At 44.1% G+C, this 27,797-nt stretch overlaps 1 protein-coding gene across 12 annotated transcripts; it reads right to left on the reverse strand.

Moving 5' to 3' along the window:
- Positions 1-525: 525 nt before the first annotated feature.
- Positions 526-27,794, reverse strand: LOC112249198 (transcriptional repressor CTCF). Of its 12 annotated transcripts, none has more exons than XM_042319639.1 (17): positions 27,596-27,794; positions 24,031-24,115; positions 23,566-23,687; positions 23,375-23,453; positions 23,171-23,194; positions 22,988-23,041; positions 22,626-22,775; positions 22,255-22,318; positions 22,051-22,094; positions 21,826-21,951; positions 21,390-21,538; positions 19,459-19,567; positions 17,318-18,016; positions 17,034-17,236; positions 16,501-16,603; positions 16,269-16,404; positions 11,206-11,365 (listed from the first exon to the last, which is right to left on the reverse strand). In XM_042319639.1, the coding sequence occupies exons 3-17, from the start codon at positions 23,682-23,684 to the stop codon at positions 11,346-11,348; spliced, it is 2,079 nt and encodes a 692-aa protein (XP_042175573.1). In that variant the 5' UTR covers positions 23,685-23,687; positions 24,031-24,115; positions 27,596-27,794; the 3' UTR covers positions 11,206-11,345. The 12 variants fall into 12 exon arrangements, with proteins under 12 accessions (XP_042175563.1, XP_042175565.1, XP_042175564.1 ...); XM_042319637.1 differs by lacking the exon at positions 11,206-11,365 and adding an exon at positions 13,831-14,680 and having other exon boundaries at positions 16,269-16,401; XM_042319633.1 differs by lacking the exon at positions 11,206-11,365 and adding an exon at positions 13,848-14,680.
- Between the last annotated feature and the right edge of the window lie 3 nt (positions 27,795-27,797).

Below are 27,797 nucleotides of genomic sequence, written 5' to 3' on the forward strand. Positions count from 1 at the left end.
GTGCAGGTGCACAAGGCAGTCAAGCATATATTAATTTATAATATAAATTAAGGTTCTTCATGGAACTGACCAAAATGCAGGAAGGGAACAATATGTGCTAAAATGACAAATTAATAATTGATTTTACATGAATGGGTTATAGAAAATGATTGGTGATCTAGGCAATGGGTTTCTGGTGTGTAAATCTCCAAGAAGTGATTAAAATATCAAGCAAGGGAAAACCAGGGAGGGGACTAAAATTGTGTTTTAATGAAGCACTCAATATCAGAGGGCAGATCCTCTGAAAGAAATTCAACAGGAACAACCAAAATAGTCTAGTTCACCTACTACTCCAAACAGGTTTCTAAAAGAGACTTGTGGGCATAAACCTTCGGTCAGAACCATGTAGCAGATAAATAGGGCAGATTATAATCTAGTGTAAACATGATCAAACATCCTATAGTGTCTATATTTCAGTACTACATGCATTACTAAATTAGCCTAATAATGGCTGAAACTGAAGCAAATTGACTCATGACACCCCAGTAGGTTGATCTTTTTTTATTTGTATTATTGGCTGCACAGTCAAACATTCTCCCACCCCTCCAATCATATCTTGCCAGTCAAGCCCCCTAGCATTTAATTTCGATGGTACAAAAGAAAAAAGCATTAAACCAAAAAACAAATACATTCTAAAAGCTTTAATTAACAAGAGTAAGGTATTATGTTTCATTTGAAAACAGCATCACATTTTGTAAAAGCAGAATATTTCAGGTCCTCCTACCCCCCTAACCTTTGACCCCCGAACAGCTAATTCCATGGGTGAAAGCACATGATAATTGTTTTCAGACAGACAACAGAGCACAAGAGGGCCAACATGAAAAGATCAAATGTGGGCCAAAATATGCAACAGAGAAGGCATTCTGGAGGGCCTATAGAACATAATTGATAGCAGAATGAGCACATGATTTGACATAAGACATCATCATGATGTAAACCACCTCCCTCTCCTTACATCTTTTCCAGTGACAACAGACTGCATAATGTTATCTACATTCTGTATACAAACATAATTCAACATGAGGGTGTCAGGGGTTTCGCAGTAGGATGTAGATAGAGATCGCAAGAGAGAAAAATAAGCTCTTAAAAAAATAGAATGGGCTGAAGGTATTTTTAGACATGTCCCAGGCATCATCAACATCAGAGAAAGATCTCAGGTTATAACTGGGGTGTGCATGTGTGGTATACGTGTATGTTTGATAGTGGGTACAATGGGGTGTATGTTAGTGTACAGATAGGGGACACTTTGTATTGTTAGATGTAGACAGAGACTTCATCACCGGTCCATCATACTGAGAATCATTTCAGGAGTGAGGTCACCGTTGGGGGGACCCTCTGTGACAGACAGTGCCATTTCCTGCACCACCTCTTCCCCCTGGAGTGACTCTTCTACCTGATTGGCAGGTTCTCCTTTGGCATGCTCCACCTCTACTGCTGGCTCCTCATCCTCGACAGCTTCTTCCTCCTGGCTCGCCTGCTCGGCTTTCATCTCTTTCTTCACGATGATGTCATCCACCTCGCCTGTGGTCTCATCCTCCACCCGGATGATTGCCGCCGCTGAGGGAAGAAGAAAACCACTTTTACACATCTGTCCAGCTGTTTCGGGACTTTTGAGTCCCTCGGGGTACTGATTAGTGATCTGCACCTGATTAAATATGTGAAGGCCAGAGTATTCACTCGATGCTATGTCTGCATGAAAAGTGATTCCTTCAAGAAATTAAGTAGGGAGGGTGGTATTTTTATTCCAACAAGGTACCAGAGTGACACGCACTTGGGGCAGGTTTGGCCTTGGGAGGTCTTCCACGTTTCCTCTTGGCTGGCGGGCCAACAGGGGCAGGGACAGGGACAACCGGTGGTGCCTGCTCCACCTCAATCTCAGCTAGCAGCTCCTCCTCCTCTTCCTCAATGTCATCCAGCTCAGGCTCTGTGGAAGAGAGGAACAAGAAAAGAGTACATCGCTAAAATCAGGTTTAAGATGCATAGTAAACAATATTACATGATATTGTTGCATTGCATGTATAAGAACAATAAAGTGAACTGTGACTTGGTCGTACCGGTGTCGTCATCGTCGTCATCCCGTCTGGAGCGCATCTTCCTCTTCCTGCCGCGGCGGCCTTTCTTGGGTGGGGTTCCGTTCTCATCGCCGGTGTTCTCTCCGTTACAGTTCTCTGCGTGACGTAGCATGGTGTTCTGAGGAGCAAAGAGTCATATACAGTGCCTTCAGAAAACAGTGAGATAATCGTCCAGCCCATTGACTCTCTTCATCACTCATCTTGAAAAAATGTATACTAAAACCATGCAAATAAACCATTAACATAATGAAAAAAATCTAATGATTTATTGAAATAGCATGGGCGACCTAGAAAAACTCATTTGTACAATTTAAGGCCATGTGGCAAATGCAAGTATTAGGGGATGGGGTGTGAGCATGTGGGTCTGGGCAGATGAGATGTAGTTGTTGTTCGTATGTGTAACTGGTTCAAAAAGAATAATGTAAAATGGAAGAAATCAAAAAATTTAAACAGGGATTCATACCCGTTGACTTATTCCACTTTGTTGTTTTACAGCCCTAAATTCAAAATGGATTAAATAGATTCTCTCGCACCCATTTAAACACAATACTCCATAATGACCGAGTGAAAACATGTTTAGAAATGTTTGCACATTTAAAGATAAATACAGAAATCTCATTTACATAAGTATTCACATCCCTTTGGTATGACACTCCAAATTGAGCTCATGTACATCCAATTTCCTTTGATCATACTTGAGATGTCACTACAACGTGATTGGAGTCCACCTGTGACTAATTAAATTGTTTGGGCATGATTTAGAAAGAAAAACCTGTCTATATATGTTCCCACAGTTAACAGTGCATGTCAGAGCAGAAACTATACCATGAACTCCAAGGAATAATCAGAATTGTGATGAGACATCTGGGAAAAGGTATAAAACCATTTCTAGAGTGTTCAAAGTTTCAAAGAGCACAGTGGTCTCCATCATCGGGAAATTGTAAAAATACGGAACTACCCAAACTCTGCCTAGAACTGGCCGTTCGACCAAACTGAGCAACCATGCAAGAAGGACCTTGGTCAGGGAGGTGACCAAGAACCCAATGACAGAACTACAGAGTTCCATGGCTGAGATGGGAGAATCTGCCAGAAGGACAACAGTATATACAGCACTTCCCCAATCTGGGCTTTATGGGAGTGGGCAGACGGAAGCCATTACTGAGAAGAAAATGCACCAGCATGCCTGGAGTTTGCAAAAAGGCACGTGAAAGACCATAAGTCAAAAGATTGTGGTCTGATAAACAATTGAACTGTTTGGTCTGAATGCAAAGCACTATGTTTGGAGAAAACCAGGCACAGCTCATCACCCCTTCAACACCATCCCTACCGTGAAGCATAGATGTGCCAACATCATACTATGGGGATGTTTTTCAGTGGTAGGGACTAGGAGACTGGTAGGAATAGAGGGAACAATGAATGGAGGCAAATAAAGACAAATCATTGATGAGAACCTGCTTCAGAGTGCAAAATGACCTCAGAGACTGGGGTGAAGATTTACGTTCCAACCGAAAAATGACCAAGCATACAGCCAAAGGAACGCTGGAATGGCTTCAGAACAAGAATGTGAGAGTCCTCAACTGGCCCAGTGAAAGCCCAGACACGAATCCCATTGAAAACCGGTGGAAGATTGCTGTTCACCGCGCTCCCCATCTAACGTAAAGATGGCCTTTAAAAAGCAACGATTCCCTTTGAAAAACACCACGTGGCCCCGATGAGTCAGAAACTAGCGTCAAAATTATTATTACAAGTGTAGACATGATAATTTGGGACAAAGTCAGTCGTCTAAAACATTCATGCATCACAATGGGTAAATTAAGATTGTTTTGAACTGACAATGTTCATTTGCCCACTATGGGATGAACAGCTGCAGTGATTGCACTCAATCCAATAGCATAGACAGTGTGACAGACCTGCTCAACAGCTCCGAATGTTCACATAAAACACCCTGCAAAAAAAATGTTTGCTTGAGAAATACTGCACCAAACACCTTAGTTAGAAACAAAATTGTGTAACTAAAACATCCTTGGCAAAAACATACAAATTATTTACAGACTGAGTTATGTTAGATGTATTCAGTGACTCATGGTGGACAATCAATTAACCAAATGCAGAATTTGTCAGGAAAGACTGAAATCTCATTTTTAATAAGCAACAGAAACACCTGACAATTGGCGTGTTCAGTGGCTCTTTAACAGAGCTTGAGAAGATCTGGAAGAAATGTGAGAACATTCCAAATCCAGAAGGAGATACCCAAGACGACTCATAAAGCTGCAATTGCTGCAAAAGGTGCTTCTACAAGGTATTGACTCAGAGGTGTAAATACTTATGGAAATTAGATATTTCTGTATTTAATTTACAATATATTTGGCAAAAATTCTAAAAACATTTTTTCACTTTGTGATTATGGGTATTGCGTGTAGATGGGTGAGAGAAAAAAATATTTTGAATTCAGGCTGTAAAACTAAATGTGGAAGAAGTCAAGGGGTATGAATACTTTCTGAAGGCACTAAGACCACAACACACTGTGGAGCATCTAGGCTTCAATCCTCCCCAACCTGGTGGGAGGGTGTGTTTTTTGAGTGTCCTGTATCCTGCTCTGGAGGGTATGCATTTGGATGTGAATGAGTCCTTTAGCCTGCAGTGTGGATGTGTGTTGTTCCCTTACCCTGCGAGTAAAGGTCTTGCCACACTTGCTGCAGACGAAGGCAGTGGGGATGAAGTTGGGGTCATGGTAACGTTTGAAATGCATGTCCAGCAGCTGCTTCTGCCGGAAAGTTTTCTCACATTGGCTGCAGGCGTACGGCTTCTCCCCTGTGTGTGTGCGTCTGTGCATGATCATGTGACGCTCCTAGGGGTCAGAGGTTAAACATAGGACAGTCAGTGAATACACCGAGGTCTAGAACAGTCTCCGGCTGATTCCAAACATATCCATGGGAGGCATCTCAATTGTCTAAAGTGGCCTCTTCTCCTCATCTCTGAGATTGATAATGGCAAATATCTGGTGGACATCCACCATTTCAAATCAGGGAAGAATGTGAGGAAACAAGTAGAGGTGGTCTCTGTCACGTACCTGTCTGCAGCAATAGTCACACTGGTCGCACTTGAAGCGCTTCTCGTTCTTGTGGGATTTCTGGTGCTGGATGAGTGCGTAACGCTCGTGGAACATAGCGTCACAGTAACGACACTTCCTGCCCATCTCCATGAACGAATGCTGCTTCCGCAAGTGCACACCTGAGAGTGAGAGAGGAAGGGATAATCCAAATGTAAGGAACACAGACTGATTCACTCAAGGTTACAAGACCGTATTTCAGCAGAGGAGATATGACTGTGCACAAGCGAGTCGCTTACCCAGGTCGCTCTTACGGGCGATGACTGTGTCACAGTGGGGGCAGTGGAATTTGGCCACATTCTCTGTGTGCTTCTGCAGGATGTGCATCTTCATGGTGCCGCTCTGCGTGAAACGAGCATGGCAGATGTAGCACTCATATGGCTTCTCACCTGCCAGAGGGAGGGACGCTTTATTAGGTTGTATTTGAGGCAGATACACGTGTGTGTGTGTGTGTGTGTGTGTGTGTGTGTATATATATATATATAAAAACTTAGCAAAAAAAGAAATATCCTCTCACTGTCAACTGCATTTACTTTCAGAAAACTTAACATGGTGTAAATATTTGTAGACCCCACTCTCCGATCCAACAGGTCCCAGACGTGCTCAATGGGATTGAGATCCGGGCTCTTCGCTGGCCATGACAGAACACGGACATTCCTGTCTTGCAGGAAATCACGCACAGAACGAGCAGTATGGTTGGTAGCATTATCATGCTGGAGGCTCATGTCAGGATGAGCCTGCAGGAAGGATACCACATGAGGGAGGAGGATGTTTTCCCTGTAACGCACAGCACTGAGATTGCCTGCAATGACAACAAGCTCAGTCCGATGATGCTGTAACACATCGCCCCAGACCATGACGGACCCTACACCTCCAAATCGATCCCGCTCCAGAGAACAGGCCACGATGTAAGGCTCATTCCTTCAATGATAGCTAAACTTGGATTAGCTAACGCAATGTGCCATTGGAACACAGGAGTGGAGGTTGCTGATAATGGGTCTCTGCCTATGTAGATATTCTGCAGTTTCCAGCTACAATAGTCACTTACAACATTAACAATGTCTACATTGTATTTCTGATCAATGTTATTTTAAATGGACAAAAATTCTGCTTCTTTCAAAAACAAGGACATTTCTCAGTGACCCCAAACTTTTGAACGGTAGTGTGTGAAAATAAATAAATATATATTCACACAAACAAAAGTATGTGGTCATCCCTTCAAATTAGCGGATTGGGCTATTTAAGCCACACTCGTTGCTAACAGGTGTATAAAATTGAGCACACCTCCATGCAATCTCCATAGAGAAACACTGGCAGTAGAATGGCCTGAAGAGCTCAGTGACTTTCAATGTGGCACCGTCATTTTATTTATTTAACTAGGCAAGCCAGTTAACAACAAATTCTTATTTACAATGACGGCCTACTCCGGCTAAATCCGAATGACACTAGGCAAATTGTGCACCGCCCCATGGGACTCCCAATCATGGCCGGGTGTGATGCAGCTGAAATGCAGTGCCTTAGACCGCTACGCCACTTGGAAGCCTCCTTTCCAACAAGTGAATGTCAAATTTCTGCCCTGCTAGAGCTGCCCCGGTCAACTATAAGTACTGTTATTGTGCATTGGAAACGTCTAGGAGCAACAAAGGCTCAGCCGCGAAGTAGTAGGCTACACAAGCTCACAGAATGGAACCGCCGAATGCAGAAGCGCATAAAAGTAATCTGTCCTCGGTTGCAACACAATAACTGTTTGTTCGGGAGGTTCATGAAATGGGTTTCCATGGCCGATCAACAGCACACAAGCCTAAGATCACCATGCACAACTCCAAGTGTCGGTTGAAGTGGTGTAAAGCTTTCTGCCATTTGACTCTGGAGCAGTGGAAACGCGTGTTCTGGAGTGATGAATCACGCTTCACCATCTGGCAGTCCGTCGGACGAATACAGGTTTGGCGGATGCCAGGAAAACACTACCTGCCCCAATGCATAGTGCCAATTGTAAAGTTAGGTGGAGGAGGAATAATGGTCTGGGACTGGTTTCCATAGTTAGGGCCCTTAGTTCCAGTGAAGGGAAATCTTAACGCTACAGCATACAATGACAGTCAAGATGATTCTGTGCTTCCAACTTTGTGTCAACAGTTTGGGGAAGGCCCTTTCCTGTTTCAGCATGACAATGCCACAACATCAGTGCCCAACCTCACTAATGCGCTTGTGGAAAACCTTCCCAGAAGAGTGGAGGCTGTTATAGCAGCAAAGGGGGGACCAACTCCATATTAATGCCCATGATTTTGGATTGACATGTTCGACGAGCAGATGTCCATATACTTTTGGTCAAGTAGTGTAGCATCGATCAACAGAACTAAAAATCAGGAATACTTGGGTGTAAGGCCGAGAGATTGGGGTGTGTGTTACCTGAGTGTGTCCTCATGTGTCTCTTCAGTTTGTAGGTATCTCGGCTGGCGTAGCTGCACAGACTGCACTGGAAGGGCCTCTCGCCTGTATGGGAGCGGATGTGTCTCTTCAGCTTACTCACCTGGGGCAAAGAGAGAGAGAAACATTTAAACAACATTCCAGTTATAATTTGCAAATTAGTTCACAGCTAGATAACATGTAAAAATAGATCAGAGGTGCGTACTTACCTCCACACTAGCGTAGTCACACATGGAGCACTTGAAGGGTTTCTCGAATGTGTGTTTGTAGCGACGATGACGCACCAGCTCTCCACTGGTCACAAATGCCATGTCACAATCTTGGCATTTATGAGGACGAGTGCCTAAAATGGAGAGGGCAGTGGCAATAGTTAACATAAGTAACACTCACCCTATCCATTCAATAAGGATAAATACAGTTGAAGTCAGAAGTTTACATACACCTTAGCCAAATACATTTAAACTCAGGTTCACAAATCCTGACATTTAATCCTAGTAAAAATTCCCTTTCTTAGGTCAGTTAGGATCACCACTTTATTTGAAGAATGTGAAATGTCTGAATAATAGTAGAGAGAATGATTTATTTAAGTTTGCATTTCTTTTATCACATTCCCACTGGGTCAGAAATTTTAATACACGCAATGCTACCAAATACTAATTGACTTTAAATTGTTTAACTTGGGTCATACGTTTCGGGTAGCCTTCCACAAGCTTCCTACAATAAGTTGGGTGAATTTTGGACCATTCCCCCTGACAGAGCTGGTGTAACCGAGTCAAGCTGGTAGGCCTCCTTGCTCACACACGCTTTTTCAGTTCTGCCCACAAATTTTCTAAAGGATTGAGGTCAGGGCTTTATAATGGCCACTCCAACATCTTGACTTTGTTGTCCTTAAGCCATTTTGCCACAACGTTGGAAGTATGCTTGGGGTCATTGTCCATTTGGAAGACCCATTTGTGACCAAGCTTTAACTTCCTGACGTCTTAAGATGTTGCTTCAATATATCCACATAATTTTTCCTTCCTCATGAATCCATCTATTTTGTGAAGTGCACCAGTCCTTCTTGCAGCAAAGCACCCCTACAACATGATGCTGTGAAACACGGGCTTCACGGCTGGGATGGTGTTCTTTGGCTTGCAAGCCTCCCCCTATTTCCTCCAAACATAACAATGGTCATTATGGCCAAACAGTTCTATTTTTGTTTCATCAGACCATAGGACATTTCTCCAAAAAGTACCATCTTTGTCCCCATGTGCAGTTGCAAACCGTAGTCTGGCTTTTTTATGGAGGTTTTGGAGCAGGGGCTTCTTCCTTGCTGAGCGGCCTTTCAGGTTATGTCGATATAGGACTCGTTTTACTGTGGATATAGATACTTCTGTACCCGTTTCCTCCAGAATCTTCACAAGGTCCTTTACTGTTGTTCTGGGATTGATTTGCACTTTTCGCACCAAAGTACGTTCATCTCTAGGAGACAGAACGCGTTACCTTCCTGAGCGGTATGACGGCTGCGTGGTCCCATGGTGTTTATACTTGCGTACTATTGTTTCTACAGATGAACGTGGTACCTTCAAGCATTTGGAAATTGCTCCCAAGGATGAACTAGACTTGTGGAGGTCTACAATTTTTTTCCTGCGGTCTTGGCTGATTTCTTTTGATTTTCCCATGATGTCAAGCAAAGAGGCAGAGTTAGAATGTAAGCCTTGAAATACATCCACAGGTACACCCCCAATTGACTCAAATGATGTCAATTAGCCTATCAGAAGCTTCTAAAGCCATTATATAATTTTATGGAATTTTCCAAGCTGTTTAAAGGCACAGTCAACTTAGTGTAAGTTAACTTCTGATCCACTGGAATTGTGATACAGGGAATTATAAGTGAAATAACCCGTCTGTAAATAATTGTTGGGAAAATTACTTGCATCATGCAAAGGAGATGTCCTAACTGACTTGCAAAAACGACAGTTTGTTAACAAGAAATTTGTGGAGTGGTTGAAAAACGAGTTTTAATGACTCCAACCTAAGTGTTTGTAAACTTCCGACTTCAACTGTACATTTTTTATTTATTTTTTAAAAAGCCTGTGACTGAACATGTGAGTCTGTAGATACCTGTGTGTGTGTTGAGGTGGTTCCTCAGCAGTGTGACCGTTCTGAAGGCCCTCCCACACAGATGGCATTTGTGTGGCCTCTCATCTGTGTGGCTCTTCATGTGGCGGTCCAGGTTAGAGCGCCGGGGGCAGGTGTAGCTACACAGCTCACACTGGAACGTCTTCTTCACACCTGAGAGACAAAAGAGGTTATTAAACACAAAAAAATAGACTCAGCGAAATGACGTTGCCACGAGCAGCACCACAAATATTGATACGAGCTAAATTCATGATGCCGCGCTCACTGTGACACAGTGTCTGCACAGGCTCGCATCACGCTGTTAAGAGAGTGGTAGCCACGGGACCAAAACAGCACAGAAGTTGAGCCTTGCGCCTCAATGCTCATAGTTGTTGCGGAAATTTATCCAGTATGCGTTCTACTTGCTGCATCTACGTCATCGCCGAGTCTCCCTTTAACACACACAGATCTCCTCCTCACACCCCAAAAGAGGGGTTGCCATATCCCCACCGAGACACAAAACTTGACCTTTCACACAACTCTGACCTTTCTTTTTTATCTTAGTGGGTTTGGGCGGCTTCATGTTGCCCACAACCTTCTCAGCATTGACCTCAGAGAGCATCCCCTCCTGCTGCTCCTCCTCAAAGTCATACACAGACACGTCCATGTCTCGCTCCCCCTCCCCGTAACGCAGGCGGCTCTTCTTGCCCTTCTTCCCCTTGCGGATGCCAGCAGTTGGTTGGTAATCTGGGTCTTTTGACCATGTCTGGTCCTCTACTTGGGGCTCAGCTTCCTCCTCCTCCTCCTCCTCCTCCTCCCCATGGATCACCTGGAGCTCATCCTGGGCTGCCTGCAGTTCTTCCTGCTCAACTGTCTCCACCTCTCCATTCGCCCCCACCTTCACCACCTTCAGACAAAAACAATTTGCCAGGAAGGGGTTAGAGTTGTATTATAGTCAGTGCATCTCACCAGAGCCTTCAGGCCAAAGTGTGTATAGAAAAATTAAGCAGGATATTAAAATTCTTGTATAAAGTGTGTGTGTAGTTGAGTAGCGTCCGACCTGGAAGCCCTCGGGCAGAGGGAGGGTGTGGCAGATCACCGGCTCTGCCTCAGTATTGCCTGCTGAGGCGTCAACGAAGCTGACCTGGAGCTCTTCCACGGTGGCTGTAGTGACAGGGACCTGCACCAGCTGCAGCTGTCCAAGCCCCAGTGCTGCACTCGTCTGATCCATGTTCCCCTCCATGTTCACCACCTAAAGTCAAGACACAGTCAGGGTCAGTCAGCTTACAAGGGATATCTTCCAAACCTCTCTCAACGTAAACTCACAAATCACACTAACCTGCAGGGTGATGATCTGTCCCTCGTCTCCCCCGGTGACCGTCACTGTTCCGCCCCCTTCAAGGACCTCAGTCTTCATCTGTAGCAGGGCAGGGTCAAGGGTCGAGTCCAGGGTGTCCATCACCATCATTTCAACATTCCCCGTCACCTCTTGGGGTGCCACACCCCCCTCCACCAGGGAAGCCTCTGCAGTCTGGAGCAGCTCTGCTCCCTCCCCACTGTCCTGGAGACCCTCGACCTGAGCGGTCTCAATGGAAACGCCTTCACCCTCCATAGAAATGACCTGATAATACCAGAAGAATTTTAAAATACATAACTTTGAAGCATAGTGGTTAGAGCCTAGTGGTTAGAGCATTGGACTAGTAACCGGAAGGTTGCAAGTTCAAATCCCCGAGCGGACAAGGTACAAATCTGTCGTTCTGCCCCTGAACAGGCAGTTAACTCACTGTTCCTAGGCCGTCATTGAAAACAAGAATTTGTTCTTAACTGACTTGCCTAGTTAAATAAAGGAAAGAAGAAAAAAGCATGATACACTATATACACACAAAAGTATGTGGACACCCCTTCAAATGAGTGGATTCGGCTACTTCAGCCACACACTTCGCTGACAAGTGTATAAAATCGAGCGCACCGCCATGCAATCTCCATAGACAAACATGGTCAGTAGACAATTCTATGCTTCCAACTTTGTGGCAACAGTTTGGGGAAGGCCCTTTCCTGTTTCAGCGGTACATAAATGGTTTGTCTTGATCGTTGTGGAAGAACTTGACTGGCCTGCACATTGTCCTGACCTCAACCCCATCCCAAAGGTGTTTGACGAATTGGAAAGCAGACTGCAGGCCAGGCCTAATTGCCGAACACCAGCTGATTATTTGATCTTTAATCCTGCTTCTCTGTCTACCAACCATTTGACAAAGTCCCAATAAAAAAAACAGCACTCCCAAAATAAGCAGATCATTTTTTATATATATATATATATATATAAAAAAGAAACTCACTGATAAAAGGAATCTACACTGTTCACCCTCATGTGTCTTGCCCCGGTATAGCTGTTGTTTTTGTAACATTACCGTGCGGGTTATAGAGGGAGCTCGAGCTCTCATGACAAGTTTTAAATCGAAAGGCGGCTGTAGGCGGACCAGGCTGGCGCGATGGGACGTGGTGCCGATGATAGCTTCTGAAGAAGAAATCTACTCTCCGTGCTCGCGGACATATTTGGGCTACATATTAAGAGATGACTCTACATTCCCTCCTTCCGTGTTTACTCTCGGGAACCTTTGTGAAACGTTACCTAGTTACCGAGCCAACTTAACTAGAGCCCCATTTTGTGAAGCCGTAAAATAGCTTGAATCCAGAAAGTATTTTACAATTATTGTTGATATATTAGAACCAAAGGATTGTTGTAGAACATCGACTAAAATAACTACCCATGTAGTAAATCTGAAATACTACAGAAGAGATTTATTGATTACATTTTTTTCTTCCGAAGTGTTGCACCATGAGTGATTGGACACATTAAGGATGTTACATTGATACAACGTATACATCGTCAAAGTTTAAACTCAATGTTAAGCTTTCGTTCTAGAACCCGGAGACGCAGGTTCTCTTCTCAAAAGAGGAAACAAAGGACACGAGAAGATGGACGCCTGGCCTAAACAAGCCACTAAACATTAAGGCGTTTATAAAGCCATCTATGCCTTAATACGAACCAATAGCAGTCCAAATACACTAATACGTTTAACAGAAGCTCTAACTTCTGGGTTATAAATGTTTTTAGTAAATTTCGATAACGATAGAGGGAGACAAACACCCCCCCGCCAGTCGCCTGGACCTCGAGCCCCACCGTGACACCTAGAGGCCGACGACAGCTCCTACAAAAATGCACCCCTTCATCGGAGAAAGTGCCGTTTTACCTGCTCCTCGGTCTTCCTTTTTCTGGTAAATTTGCTTGAGCGCTCAGTGTTTGTTCGGTCTTCCTCTGGCAACGGAAGGGAAGATTGTCCTTGCGTCCCAGCGTTATTAATCCTCTAACGCTTTGACAGAGTTATCTCGACACAAAATGGTGGCCTGGAGCGAGCGAGTGTGCATGCGCAGACAGAGGCCCGACGGGAGAAGTGGGAGGGGGGTAGTGCAGCAGTTGTGTGGCAGTGACGTCTGAGCGCCAGTTTTGAATTCCAGGGTTCGTGGGCGTGGTTCTGGGTGAACAGTTGTTTCCACATGACAAAAAAAGTTGTATTTTTTCTATAATTAGTTTGCGTTACCTTAATAGGGATATATTTCACTATGAAGAGCAAAATATTTCAAGACTACCATGCAACCACAGCATAAATGCATGCTTGTAAGAATAGTTTGTGAAAGATGTTGCTTTCATTATATAACAAATATGTATTGTGGGGCTGGGCAGGCTATGATAGTGTATGCTTGACTTGGGCAAGAGCTCACTGGAGCTGAGTACCTGCAGTTCCAAAGTTCTACTGCTTGAGCTCCTAATCCTCTTATAAAATATTAGCTCAAAAGTATTGTGGAGCTCTTACACCTAAAAATATACAGTACCGGCACCAAACATTTGTACCAGCACCTATTTTAGTCCAAGTCAAGCACTGTGTATATCCCATATACCTCCTTCCAATTATCAATCATTTAGTTAAAGGTTAAAATAATATTGTGGGAATATGTTTGGCCTCCTCCATCATGACCCAGGAGAGGGCAGTACAGTTTAGAAAGACGTTAGTCTGGAAGTCATGGATGTAAAAGTGCTGCTTTTTGGGTATTGGATGCCAGCACAGAACATTTGAGGGGTTTTGTTTCATTGTTGTCATTCTCAAATACTGATTTTAAAGCACACCGAAAGTACTCTCATAGAAATACCATCCAATGTAGTAGGTTAACCAACAGATTTTTATAATAAAGTTTAAACATATCTGAAAGCAGGCAACATATTTGCTCAACATTATTTATTTATATGAAACAGTAAATAATTGTATCTTTTATAGTGCACAACCTGTAAGTCATCCTGAAAATAAACAATGTATCAAAACTCTTCTTTATACTCATTCATATTCTTCTCTGGTTCGTAATAAAAATATCATTTTCTTCATGTATTCGTTAACTGACAATCCCTCTTTCTGTAACTTGAGGCACTTTCTGATTGAAGAGGCTCCATTAGACTAAAAATGTATCTTCACTGTAAGGTGACTGTGTGTGTACACGTGGCCTTTGGATGAGTGGACAACAATAGTCATTCATGTTTTCAATCACGAGTGGAGTGAGGGAGGCAAATATATTTCTGTTCATTTGCGCAATCTCCACCTCCATGGCAGAAATTGCTTGTCTGATCTAGAATAACTCCATGGCAGAAATTGCTTGTCTGATCTAGAAGAACTCCATGGCAGAAATTGATTATCTGATCGAGAAGAGGAGCGGAGCTCTTTGATCTGTTAGTGGTGAAATGGTAAGGATCTCTTAAGAGAGTGGTGGGATTAGGATGGCATCTGATAATGGTCTGAAGAAGTGGCATCTCCATTATGTTAAAGGACAGTGGTGGCTATACTGCTGTGGGTTGAGGAGCGGGGTTCCTCAACACAGGATGCCTCAACACCTGCATGAAGCATAAATACCACTTACTCTCCACCAATTACACCTCCACAATCAATACAGTGCATTCAGAAAGTTCAGACCCCTTGACTTTTTCCAAATTTTGTTACGGTACAGTCTTATCCTAAAATGTATTCAATATTTTTTTCCCCTCATCAATCTACACACAATACCTCACAATGACGAAGCGAAAACAGGTTAATAATTTTTAGCTAATTTATAAAAAATAAAAAACAGAAATAACTTATTTACATAAGTATTCAGACCCTTTGCTTCGAGACTTGAAATTGAGCTCAGGGGCATCCTGTTTCCATTGAGCATCCTTGATGTTTCTACAACTTGATTGGAGTCCACCTGTGGTAAATACAATTGACTGGACATGATTTGGAAAGGAACACACTGGTATATATAAGGTCCCACAGTTGACAGTGCATGTCACAGCAAAAACCAAGCCAAGAGGTCGAAGGAATTGTCCGCAGCATTGAACGCAGTGGAACCATCAACTCTTCCTAGAGCTGTCTGCCTGGCCAAACTGAGCAATCGGGGGGAAGGGCCTTGGTCTCGCCTTGACCAAGAACCCGATCGTTACTCTGACAGAGCTCCAAAGATCCTCTGTGGAGATGGGAGAACATTCCAGAAGGGCAACCATCTCTGCAGCACTCCACCAATCAGGCCTTTATGGTAGAGTGGCCAGACGGAAGCCACTCTACAGTAAAAGGCACATGACAGCCCGCTTGGAGTTTGCCAAAAGGCACCTAAAGGACTCTCAGACATGAGAAACAAGATTCTCTGGTCTGAGGAAACCAGGATTAGACTCTTTGGCCTGAATGCCAAGCGTAAAGTCAGGAGGAAACCTGGCACCATCCCTACGGTGAAGCATGGTGGTGGCAGCAGCATCATGCTGTGGGGATGTTTTTCAGCGGCAGCACCTGGGAGACTAGTCAGGATTGAGGGAAAGATGAATGGAGCAAAGTACAGAGAGATCCTTGATGAAAACCTGCTCCAGAGTGCTCAGGACATCAGACTGAGGGAAGGTTCACCGTCCAACGGGACAATAACCCTATACACACAGCCAAGGCAATGCAGGAGTTGCTTCTGGACAAGTCTCTGAATATCCCTGAGTGCCCAAGCTAGAACCCAGACTTAAACTCAATCAAACATTTCTGGAGAGACCTGAAAATAGCTCTACAGCAATGCTCCCCATCTAACCTGACAGAGCTTGAGAGGATCTGCAGAGAAGAATGGGAGAAACTCACCAAATACAGGTGTGCCAAGCTTGTTATATTTTTATTTAACCTTTATTTAACTAGGCAACTTTTATTTAACTTGTAGTGTCATACCCAAGAAGACTCAAGGCTGTAATCGCTGCCAAAGGTGCTTCAACAAAATACTGAGTAATGGGTCTGAATACTTATGTAAATATGATATTTCAGTTTTTTATTTTTTATTCATTTGCACATCAAACAAAATAAGTCTGAATACTTTCCAAATGCACTGTATATACAAATTACACACACATCTCGATCAACACCACTCACACTTCAAACCACTCTCAAGTCAGCAGATTCCCCTGTGTTGACCATCCCCCTCACCATGCTCCTGTGTGGCAGGGATGTCCATCTCTGTAACCTGCTCCTCCTCCTTCTTGTCTTCCACTTTCTCCTTCTCTTCCTCTTGCTCTTCCTTTGTCTCACTGGAGGCCTGCAGCTGCTCGCTACTCTCCTCCTCCTATGTAAATGTTACATGCAAAGTTCTCTACAGTTCAGAACACTGAAACATAAGGCACTATTTATACAGGCATAAACCCATGATCATTATCATTACCTCAGAGCTGCAGTCTGCATCTAGAGGAGGACAGTCCTCATTCCGGAAGCCTTCAGGGGCCTCGACAATGATTTCTATAACATCGTCCTCACACTCATCACTGCTGAAGAAAGCAAAAAGGAGAATATTACAGACCACAATCTGACATACATACACACACACACACACACACACACACACACACACACACACACACACACACACACACACACACACACACACACACACACACACACACACACACACACACACACACACACACACACACACACGGACTCTGACTCACTCTGTGTAATACAAAATATTGAGCAAACAGTTCTGTCTTATGAAATGGAAATGAAGGATTTGGGCACATTCAAAGTAGCGTGAGAGTAGAGCATTAGAAAACAGCACTATGCAACTTCACCCAGTATTATACAAACTAAATCCACCATCCAGATTCAACTAAATTCACATACCATTTTGCTTTTCAAACACTAGATGGCAAGATGAGTTCATTTAGAGTCTGATACATAATAGAAGGGAATGTTGACCTCTCAGCAAAGTCCCTTGTCTCGTCTTCCTTCTCTTGTTCCTTCTCCTGCTCATCCCTCTTCTGTTCATCTTCTTCCTCTTCTGCTTGTTCTTTCTCCTCCTCTTCTTCATCATCAAGGTCAGAGCAGTTGAGAAAATCAAAGCTCTCCAGGGCAGTCTCAACTTCCTGAGTGAAGCTGAAGGACCGACTGTGAGATCGACCCTATAGAGGAAAGAGACTTAGTACACACATCACACAATTACATGTCTACCCACACACAATTACTTGTCTACTGTCACATACACTCACAGTCACTGTCTCTTCAGGTAGTGTTAGCTCTTGTGGTTGAGTAGATTGGAGTCTGTGAATGTGTTCCGCGGAGGACTTTTCCTCCCTCAGTCCCTCTCCCAGTACACAGTCTATGGGAAGAGGCTCAACTCCAGCCCTAGGCTTCTCGGCCTGCAGTGTTGAGGCTGGAGGAGCATCACCTTGATCCACTGGGGTTGAAACACATGACTCTGGGCCCCCAGACTCATGCAAGTCCAAGGCTTCATGCATGTCCTGGTTAGAGCAGTGAGAAGCCACACAGGAGACTTCAAGGTCTAAGCGGGGTAGGGGTTCTGGAGTTTCAGAGGACTCAACTGATTGGTCAGACAACCTGTTAGTCGAAGCACAGTCTATGGCTCTCTCACTGACATGGCTGAGAGATCGTGAACACTTCAAATGGCCATTCAGCAGTGTACACTTCACAGAGTCTGTTTTGCCAAATCCCTTGGTGGTGTCTGGCTCCCCTTCCTCCTGATTGGACAAGAGGGATGGGGTAGAGACGCTTGATTGGCGGGGATTGAAGGAGATCTGGATAGTGGGTGTGGTCTGCAGGCTGTGAGTGGCCATCATCCTGTGTGTGTGTCCCATGGCTGGGCTGGAAGAGTCGTCTGATGATTCAGAGGAGTTTGACCAGACTGTACCATTCTCCAGCTCCCCTGGTCTCCTCAATAGATACTACACAGCGATAAATGAGAGAGGGAAGGGGTGGGGCAGAGGAAGAGAGAAAGATGTCATCAATAATAGGCAAGTCCATCTGACAAAACATGGAGAAAAAATATATATTTATTTCCATCTGGAAAGGATAATTTAAATTCCTATTTTGATGACCCGGTGTTGCTGTCATACAATTTTTTGCTTTGTATTTTTCAGCCCTTTTTCCTCCCCAAATTCGTGCTATCCAATTGGTAGTAGTTACAGTCATGTCTCATCGCTGCAACTCCCGTACGGACTTGGGAGAAGCGACACACAACCCAACCAAGCTGCACTGCTTCTTGACACAACGCCCATCCAACCCGGAAGCCATCCGCACCAATGTGTCGGAGGAACACCGTACACCTGGCGACCGTGTCAGCGTGCACTGTGCCCGGCCCGCCACAGGAGATGCTAGTGCGCGACAAGACAAGAATATCCCTTCGGCCGAACCCTCCCTAACCCGGACGACACTAGGCCAATTGTGCGCCGCCCCATGGGCCTCCCGGTCGCGACAGAGCCTGGACATCATTACACCAGAACTGCGCACTGAACATATGCTTTAAATACAAATATGATTTTCAATATATCTGAAGGACAAAATAATCAAATTCTGTAGATGGCACTGCATTTCAGAAAATTGCAATGATCAGACTACATGGACCAAGACTCACTCACTGGCTAGTTCACATTTACCAAGTACAGAACACTGAAAATCATGACTTGATGACAAAACCACCACACACTAACCAGACCACCATATTTCAACTACAGACAACTACACTTCTTCAACTGTATGCAGCCACACACCAACTGTGAGTGGACTGGGTGGAGAGAGCCTGTCTGCAAAGGTGTCACGGAACACCTCCAACGTTGACCAGCCCAGTCTGGCCCTGCGCCGAGGAGAAACACTCTTCGGCGTGGCAAGGAAGAGGAGGGAGAAATTGGACTACTACTCAACCACTATTAACAGCTAATCGGACCACAGCTACATTCATACTCACTTCTGGTCTCACACATATCACTGGTACCCTCATTCACTCCACAACCAGATCTCCACTCTTCACACAACTCACTCCTATCCTCACACACTTCTCTCCTACATTCACATAGCTCACCAATACACTCACACGCACCACAACCCACTCTTGTACGCTCACACAGTCCTCTCCTACACAGCTCACTGATATACTCACACACCTCTACTACAATCACACACACACTACTGCTACCTCTACAAACACAGCAGCCAGGGAGCAGCTGAAACAGAACAAAATGTAACTAATAATAGCAAGTAGTAATCAATGGTTATAATAACAACAATAAAACAATACAATATTTAGGTTTTACAGACAATTATGAACTGATGACTTTAGCATAGGTTTATACTGCGGAGAGAGATGTAGGGAGGACAAGGTGTGACTCACATAAAACACCTGCTCGCGCATGGAAGGTGTGTCTGGAGGGCTCTGATTGGACAAAAAGCGCTTCGAAACCGTACTGGAGGACGAGGTCTGGTCATCTTTATCAAACGGACTGGGTGTGAGAGAAGGATAGTGTTCGAGAGAGCGAGAGAGAAAGTGAGAGAGGGCAAGATACAGTTGAAGTCGGAAGTTTACATACACCTTAGCCAAATACATTTAAACTCAGTTTTTCACAATTGCTGACATTTAATCCAAGTAAAAATTCCCTTTCTTAGGTCAGTTAGGATCACCACTTATTTTAAGAATGTGAAATGTCAGAATAATAGTAGAGATAATGATTTATTTCAGCTTTTATTTCTTTCATCACATTCCCAGTGGGTCAGAAGTATACATACACTCAATTAGTATTTGGTAGCATTGCCTTTAAATTGTTTAACTTGGGTCAAACGTTTCGGGTAGCCTTCCACAAGCTTCCCACAATAAGTTGGGTGAATTTTGGCCCCTTCCTCTTGACAGATCTGGTGTAACTGAGTCAGGTTTGTTGGCCTCCTTGCTCGCACATGCTTTTTCAGTTCTGCCCACAAATGTTCTATAGGATTGAGGTCAGGGCTTTGTGATGGCCACTCCAATATCTTGACTTTGTTGTTCTTAAGACATTTTGCCACAACTTTGGAAATATGCTTGGGGTCATTGTCCATTTGAAAGACCCATTTGCGACCAAGCTTCAACTTCCTGAATGATGTCTTGAGATGTTGCTTCAAAATATCCACATAATTTTCCTGCCTCAGAATGCCATTCATTTTGTGAAGTGCACCAGTCCCTCCTGCAGCAAAGCACCCCCACAACATGATGCTGTCACCCCGTGCTTCATGGTTGGGATGGTGTTCTGCAGCTTGCAAGCCTCCCCCTGTTTCCTCCAAACATAACGATGGTCATTATGGCCAAACATTTCTATATTTGTTTCATCAGACCATAGGACATTTATCCAAAAAGTATGATCTTTGTCCCCATGTGCAGTTGCAAACCGTAGTCTGGCTTTTTTATGGCGGTTTTGGAGCAGGGGCTTCTTCCTTGCTGAGTGGCTTTTCAGGTTATGTCGTCATAGGACTTGTTTTACTATGGATATAGATACTTTTGTACCTGTTTCCTCCAGCATCTTCACAAGGTCCTTTGCTGTTGTTCTGAGATTGATTTGCACTTTTCGTACCAAAGTACGTTCATCTCTAGGAGACAGAACGCGTCTCCTTCCTGAGCAGTATGACGGCTGCGTGATCCCATGGTGTTGATACTTGCGTACTATTGTTTGTACAGATGAACATGGTACCTTCAGGCGTTTGGAAATTGCTCCCAAGGATAAACCAGACTTGTGGAGGTTTAAATTTTTTTTGGCTGATTTCTTTTGATTTTCCCATGTCAAGCAAAGAGGCACTGCGTTTGAAGGTAGGCCTTGAAATACATCCACAGACACGCCTCCAATTGACTTAGGCTAATTGACATAATTTATCAGAAGCTTCTAAAGCCATGACATAATCTAAAGCCATGACATAAACTTCTGACCCACTGAAAAATGACTTGTGTCATGCACAAAGTGGATGTCCTAACCGACTTGCCAAAACTATAATTTGTTGACAAGAAATTTGTGGAGTGGTTGAAAAAAGAGTTTTAATACCTCCAACCTAAGTGTATGTAAACTTCTGATTTCAACTGTATTTACATTTGAGATATATATTATAGAAACAGCTGTATCGTGTGTTATTACTACTGACAAACTGAGTCAGTCTTGACACAAACAGTACTCTTTCTCTCACAAATGGCCTGGTTTGGCTATCACCAATAGAATGGGGAGATAGATGAAGGTGGAACAGGGGTTGAGGTGGAGGGAGGTGAGACAAGGGGATGAATTGGTAAAGAGGGATGATTGAGGTGAGACTGACCTCCAGTTGACCTCTAGGTTCAGTTTTACTGTCCCCAAGTCATTGATATCCACAGCAACCGTCTGAGGCAGTGGACAGAACAGGTCTAGTGTCTCACAGGACACGCTGCCAACCACCACGTGATTGGCCAAGCTCTTCAGCTCAGTCACCTTGGCAACCACAATGGACAAACAACCACAGTCAGTTGAATGGTAGCGGCAAGTGATGTTTTTTAGGACTATTGTTAAGTTCTGGGTATTTTTGCTGTTTGTGTACAATAATGTGATAATAACATGGCAATACAGTAATAACATATCGTTATTATAAACATGTTTATAATATCTATATGTTATTATACATGTTATTATAAACACAAACACGTTTATCCAGAGTTAATTACAGTAAATACTGATTTGATCATAAACACTATCATGCTCCATCCAAAGGGCTTTCTCACCTTGATTGACAGGAGCTCTGTGATAAGAGGCAGGAAGACGTTGTCTTCACTGTCCCACACCTGTTTACTGCTGACCTCCACACGACCTTTCATCCGCCAGCGCTGACGCCCGTAACGCATCAGGACCTGGGGGTTAAGGGTACCATCAGTGCCTCATGTGTGTGCATATACTGCATGTGTGCATATGTCGGTGTAGGTGAGTGTGTGTCAATTAGTTATTCTCACCTCATATTGGTCTCCTGCACACAACCGTGCATAGCCAATCAGACCTGCAATACAGGAGACATACAGTTCCAGCACATAACATATGCACACAGGGAGAACACTAGAATGAGAGAGAGAAAGAGAGTGGGGGGGTGGTAAGAACAGATGGGAGTGAGGGTCCGAACAAATTGGTGGGAGAAGGAGGGGGGTGAGAAAATGACTCACCTTTCATCTTGATGTGAAACTCTCCCATCTGGTTCTCCAGTTCACTCTCCAGCGAACACATGTGCTGCAGAGAGAGAGAGAGAGACGAAGGAGAAAGAGGCGAGAGAAAGAGAGGCGAGAGGCGAGAGAGAGATTGAGAGAGAGAGAATGAGCCATTCATATGAATAATAATCTGTGATGTTTGTTGTCAAAGCAACATGATATTGCGGTCAAACTCTTATTTCTGATAAGTTACTTATTTCAAGACTTACTTTACCTTACTTTCCATTCTGTAAATGGCTATTTTAAATGTTAAAAGGCTCTATGAAAGAGAGAATAGCCGTGTTCTCTAACACGTCTCCCCAGTGTACCCATAAGCCCCTGCCCCTTACCTCAGTGTACTCCTTGTAGCCCCTATTGGCCTCATTCAGGCTCTCCCGTGCCTCCTTGCTCCCTGTGGCAGAGTTAAAGGCTGCCACCATCTTGCTGGCCCCATCCCGCAGCCGCCGCTGCATACAGTAAGCATCGTACAGCTCCTCTACCTGGAACGTTACAGCAACATTACAGCTGTGCAGAAACACTATGGTGATGCAGACCTGTAAAGCTCCTTAATCTGCTACCAAAAAGTATTAGAGATGGTTACCCTATAACAAAACAGAGTCTACTCTGTAGTTACAACATTATGACAACACTATGACAAATGTATGGCTAACAGGTATCTTACTGCACTGCAGATGCACACACAAAGTCATACCTTGCTGAGGTGGAACTCCAAGCGACGCATAAATCTCTCTATAGCCTTCACTTGCTGATAAAGCACAAAGATCAAAGACAAGTTATTCGGTCATTAAATCACACCAAAATGTACATATTCATTAGTTTATTAATAGAGTTGTGAATTAATACAGTCATCTCCCCTGGTGTGATTGAAACCCACCTTATCCAACTCATACAGAGACCCCTGCAGAGAGGAAAGGAGGTATATAAAAGTTAACATCATATTGCACACAGTATTACTCTAACAGAATGTCCTGAGAAATTAAATGTCCCCTAAGTGGGATGGTGCGAGCGGCATTGGCCAGTGTGGTGATGATGGGTTAGTACTTGTCAGACTGGTGTGAATGCTGTTGTGTGTTCTCACCAGACGGCCATTTCTCTTGCTCTCTCTTATCTGCTGCCCCAGGCTGCCCAGCTCCAGCTGGTGGACCTGCAGGAATGACCTGAGAACACAGCATTGTGATGTCATTTCCTGTTTCACTTAGAATATTTTCCTGTATCGCTGTAGACCTGTCTGCTACAACAGTCAGGCCAGTCGTGTGTGTGTGTACTCACTGTAGGCCTCTCCTCAGTGCTGAGTACACCTCGTCCAGCCTCTCAGGCTGAGGTATTTTAGGGGTTGGGTTCTTGGTAGAACCTGTAAACATCCTGGCTCCTTTAGAGGGCGATGCCATGAACTAAACACAGAGAGAAATATACTTTGTAATAGACATAGTGGAGTACTGAAGATTAAGAGAGAGACAATACCACACACACATGCAATGGTGTTTGCTCGTAGTGGCTTCATACTCCACAGGGGGTGATAAGTGGCTAGTACACACACAGGCAGCCAGACACACACAGACACACTACTGCCAATGAGTAGATTTGGCTCAATGAGGAAGATAAGGTCACAGTTCATAGACACTGCAGGGTGGACTTGCTTTTGTCTGCGCGCCAGCCGTCAGTGTGTTACAGCATTCAGGTGTGGAGAGTCTGTCTGTGTGTGGGTGTGCGTGTGTTTGAGTGCATGTGTCTTACATGTGGAGTTAAGGTGGACCGCCCCTACTGCATGCTGGGAGGACTTAGCACGGCGGGGTGGCTTCCACAGATCCTAGGACACATCCTGTAAAGGAACAGGAGGGAAGACATTACAGGTCGGACACACACGCTCTCTTCCCCCCCTTACTCTCTACCAAACTCTATCCCACTCCATGGCTTATTTTCAAATGCATCCTTTCCTAATACCCTTTCCTTCATGACCTTTGATGAGAAAGGACGAGATAAGTGATATTGGAGAAGACAAAATGCGTATGGGGAAGGAGAGCCATTTAACAGACCTGTTAGGAGTGTGTATTGGAGGCGAAGTCAGGTGCAGGAGAGCAGAGTGTAGTGAACAGGCACACTTTTTATTCCGGTCCAAAGTGACAGCACAAAGTAACATAAAATGTGCCCAAACACGGAAGATAGACAAAAAGTAATGCGCATAACAAAATCCACAATTCCAAAATACACGTAACACAAACAATCTTACACAAAGACATGATGGGGAACAGAGGAATAAATACATATGGATTGATTGGGGAATGAAAACCAGGTGTGCAGGGAACAAGACAAAACAAATGGATACATGAAAAATTGAGCGGCGATGGCTAGAAAGCCAGTGACGTCGACCACCGAACGCCACCCGAACAAGGAGAGGAGCCGACTTCGGCAGAAGTCGTGACAAGAACACAGCCTAGCTCCCACTCACTTACTTCCCCTCCTTCCCTCAGAGCTTGTCTGCTGTGTCGTGTCCAATACTATGTGGCTGCATTGTACATAGCTCAACAACCACAACAACCAACACTGAATCCAGCAAACACTCTGTGCTTTTGCTTCCTCTCTCTTTCTCCTTTCCTTCCCTGTTCCCCATTAACCCGGTTCCCACCCCCACTTCCTCCCCCTCTGCATCCAATCCTGAATATAGGAAGTCTGATGGCTGACTCTACACAGGACATTCTACAGAGGAGCTTGGGCCAGGAATATATAACCATCTGTGTGTGCAAGTGTACACATATGAGTATGACTGTGTGAAAGAGTGTAAAACTGCCAATCTTCCTCCTGTTCATATATTCAAGGCATTTGTTAGATCGCATGTGTGTCCACTGTGTCATACGCATTACACACACACTACAAAATGTTCTGGTTGAAGTACTTTGGAAAAGAGAGTACAATAACAGTCTAAACAAGCAAGACACCAGCCACTTGTACAGTCACCATGAACAGAGCCTCTCCAAGAAAAGAGTGTAATAAGCATTACAGCCACCCCACAGGGTATGTGTCTTAGCTATGATAAGACAGTAACACAAAAGGATTAAAGGCTAAACTTGATCTTACTAGCGAAGGCCAAACCTAAATTAACACAAAGATTCAGTAAATGAGCTGAGGCGAGGCTAAAACTCCACATGCCTGTAGATGAAACTGACATGACGACTCAGCAGTAGCCTACCTTTTACACAGAACACTCAAACCACTTACTACCAATTGCTATCCCAAACAGTGTTAGTTACCCTTACTCCACCCTGCATCTTTATGGTTGGGTGTTTCTGTGAGAGAGTAAGTGGTTGGCAGAGAAAGAGGGAGAGAAGGACGGATGGACAGATAAACTAAAATAATCTTAATTTGAAGCCTATTTAATATAATGTACACATACAACCTCTACCATCACCATGGAAATGTCCAAGTGATTTCTGGTCTAAGATTGTGAAATCCTTAGACCATGCTGAATTCCAAGCGTCCAGTTTAATCCTTAATCCAAGTCGGACGCTGAGAGGATTAGTTTAGGTTAGTCAAGGTCAGGTTTAGTTTGGATAGAGGTGTGGTTTGGGTAACAAATCTGATAAATGAAGGCTGTCTTTATTACATTTTATGGATTATTTTTTTACCAGCCAACACATTCACTAACATAGACATACACAAACACACATACACAAAACACAGCAGCCCCCACATACACTTCTCATCTCAGACATTTTCCTCCAAACACACACATGCCAAAACTCAATCCCTGCCAGTGCCACCCCTTGATCCAGGTGTAGACTGCAGTAGATCTATATTTGTGATGTTTATGTTTTTCTGTGTGTGTACCCCTTTCTTCACCAGTGTTAGTGAGCAGTTGATGGGATCATTAGCTATTATTAATCCTCTCCACAGGCGGCTCGCACACAAAGGACAGATTGTAAGAATTAACCCACGAGGCTGAGTTTCCATAGAGCTGTTCCCACACACTCAGCAGGCCAGCGCATGAGCAGCAGGCCACTCTCTCACACACAAACACACGAAGCCATACTCTATGGACTTTATGCAAATGCAGGACGGTCAAGAAATATTGTATGGTTTGCATAAAGTCCATAGAGTATGGCTTCGTGTGTTTGTGTGTGAGAGAGTGGCCTGCTGCTCATGCGCTGGCCAGCAAGACTTACTCCACTGTAATTTTGTAAGATTTACAAGGCCTTCTTGTGAACGATCTCCCTAAAAAGGGTTAGAATTACAGTAATAATGTAGTCAGTGAAGAGATTCAAATATTTATTTTTAACCTTTATTTAACTAGGCAAGTCAGTTAAGAACAAATTCTTATTTTCCATGACGGCCTAGAACAGTGGGTTAACTGCCATGTTCAGGGGTAGAACGAGAGATTTTTACCTTGTCAGCTCAGGGGATTCGATCTTGCAACCTTCCGGTTGCTAGTCCAACGCTGTAACCACTAGGCTACCTGCCACCCCAGAGATTCATTAATTCAATGAAACCATGAGGTCATCATTGTGAGACAGTGGCCTTGCATTGTTGTGCATGTGGAACTTTGTCATAAATTCATTCAAACTATCCTCCACTGCACAAGCAGTGAGTTACATTCAGGGTAGGGGTGATGGGGACTGGTCACCTGCATGAATAAACTAACACAGATTATAAAGGAAGGACCATGTGGATAGATGCAGAGAAACCCATCGACAGATTGACAGACACCCAGTGGTGTGAAAAAAAAGAGATTGAGGATAATCCTTTAATCTCTAAAGACACAGACATAAATGGACGAAATATGCCATGGCGAACAACTCCAAAACAGCGCACTTGCGCAGCGTTTAGGATGCTCCACTAAGTTGGAACATGGCCTCAAAGTTTTCCACCCGGTAAACTCGAGATCCTGGACTCAGTGGTTGTGGATGTTTTCGCCTCTGGGTCACCAAAAAAGAAAAGAAGGATGTATTGTCGGTCACGTTACGGATGATAACCACAGCGTGACATCTTCTCCCCAACCCCAAATCTCCATCCACCCCGTAACGCCCAACCTGGCAACATTTTCCAACCCCCCACTGTCCGGTAGAATGAAAAGAAGAAGAAAAAAATGACTTGGCTCTTTCAATTTGAACAAAACCAAGCCTAGTTAAAAACGTTTAGTAGCCTAACAGAACATATTTTAATGCGCAATCTGTCACTTTGCCACATAGCGGAAGAGTTTGAGAAAGCCGTAAATAACACTGTAAACTGTAAATTACACTATGAATGCAAACCCCCGGTTTAGAAAAGAGGAGGGAAATTATTCTTACAAGTTACTGTTGTTACGTACATGTCCAAAGGATCAGATGTTTCATTCGCCGCTATTCCGACCGGAGAACGAGAGTCCGATGTTCCGATGTGAGAATAAAAAGGTAGGCCTATCCAATTTCAGCATGGGCGCTGTCCTTACTCCGACTCCCAACAAATTTTTCACTTTGTCACTGTCACTCTCGCTCATCCTCCCCTCCCCTCCCCCTCTTCTCCTGGCGACG

This window comes from Oncorhynchus tshawytscha, unplaced genomic scaffold (assembly GCF_018296145.1).
Source record: "Oncorhynchus tshawytscha isolate Ot180627B unplaced genomic scaffold, Otsh_v2.0 Un_scaffold_4_pilon_pilon, whole genome shotgun sequence".
NCBI classification, from domain to species: Eukaryota; Metazoa; Chordata; class Actinopteri; order Salmoniformes; family Salmonidae; genus Oncorhynchus; species Oncorhynchus tshawytscha.

Excerpts from the sequence above, each read along its gene's own strand:
- LOC112249198 (XM_042319629.1), bottom strand. The coding sequence starts at position 16,520 with ATGCAGACTGCAGCTCTGAG. Across the intron at positions 4,960-5,181 it reads GTGACTATTGCTGCAGACAG|GAGCGTCACATGATCATGCA; the intron begins GTACGTGACAGA and ends TCTGACCCCTAG. Across the intron at positions 1,597-1,810 it reads CAAGGCCAAACCTGCCCCAA|CGGCGGCAATCATCCGGGTG; the intron begins GTGCGTGTCACT and ends TTCTTCCCTCAG.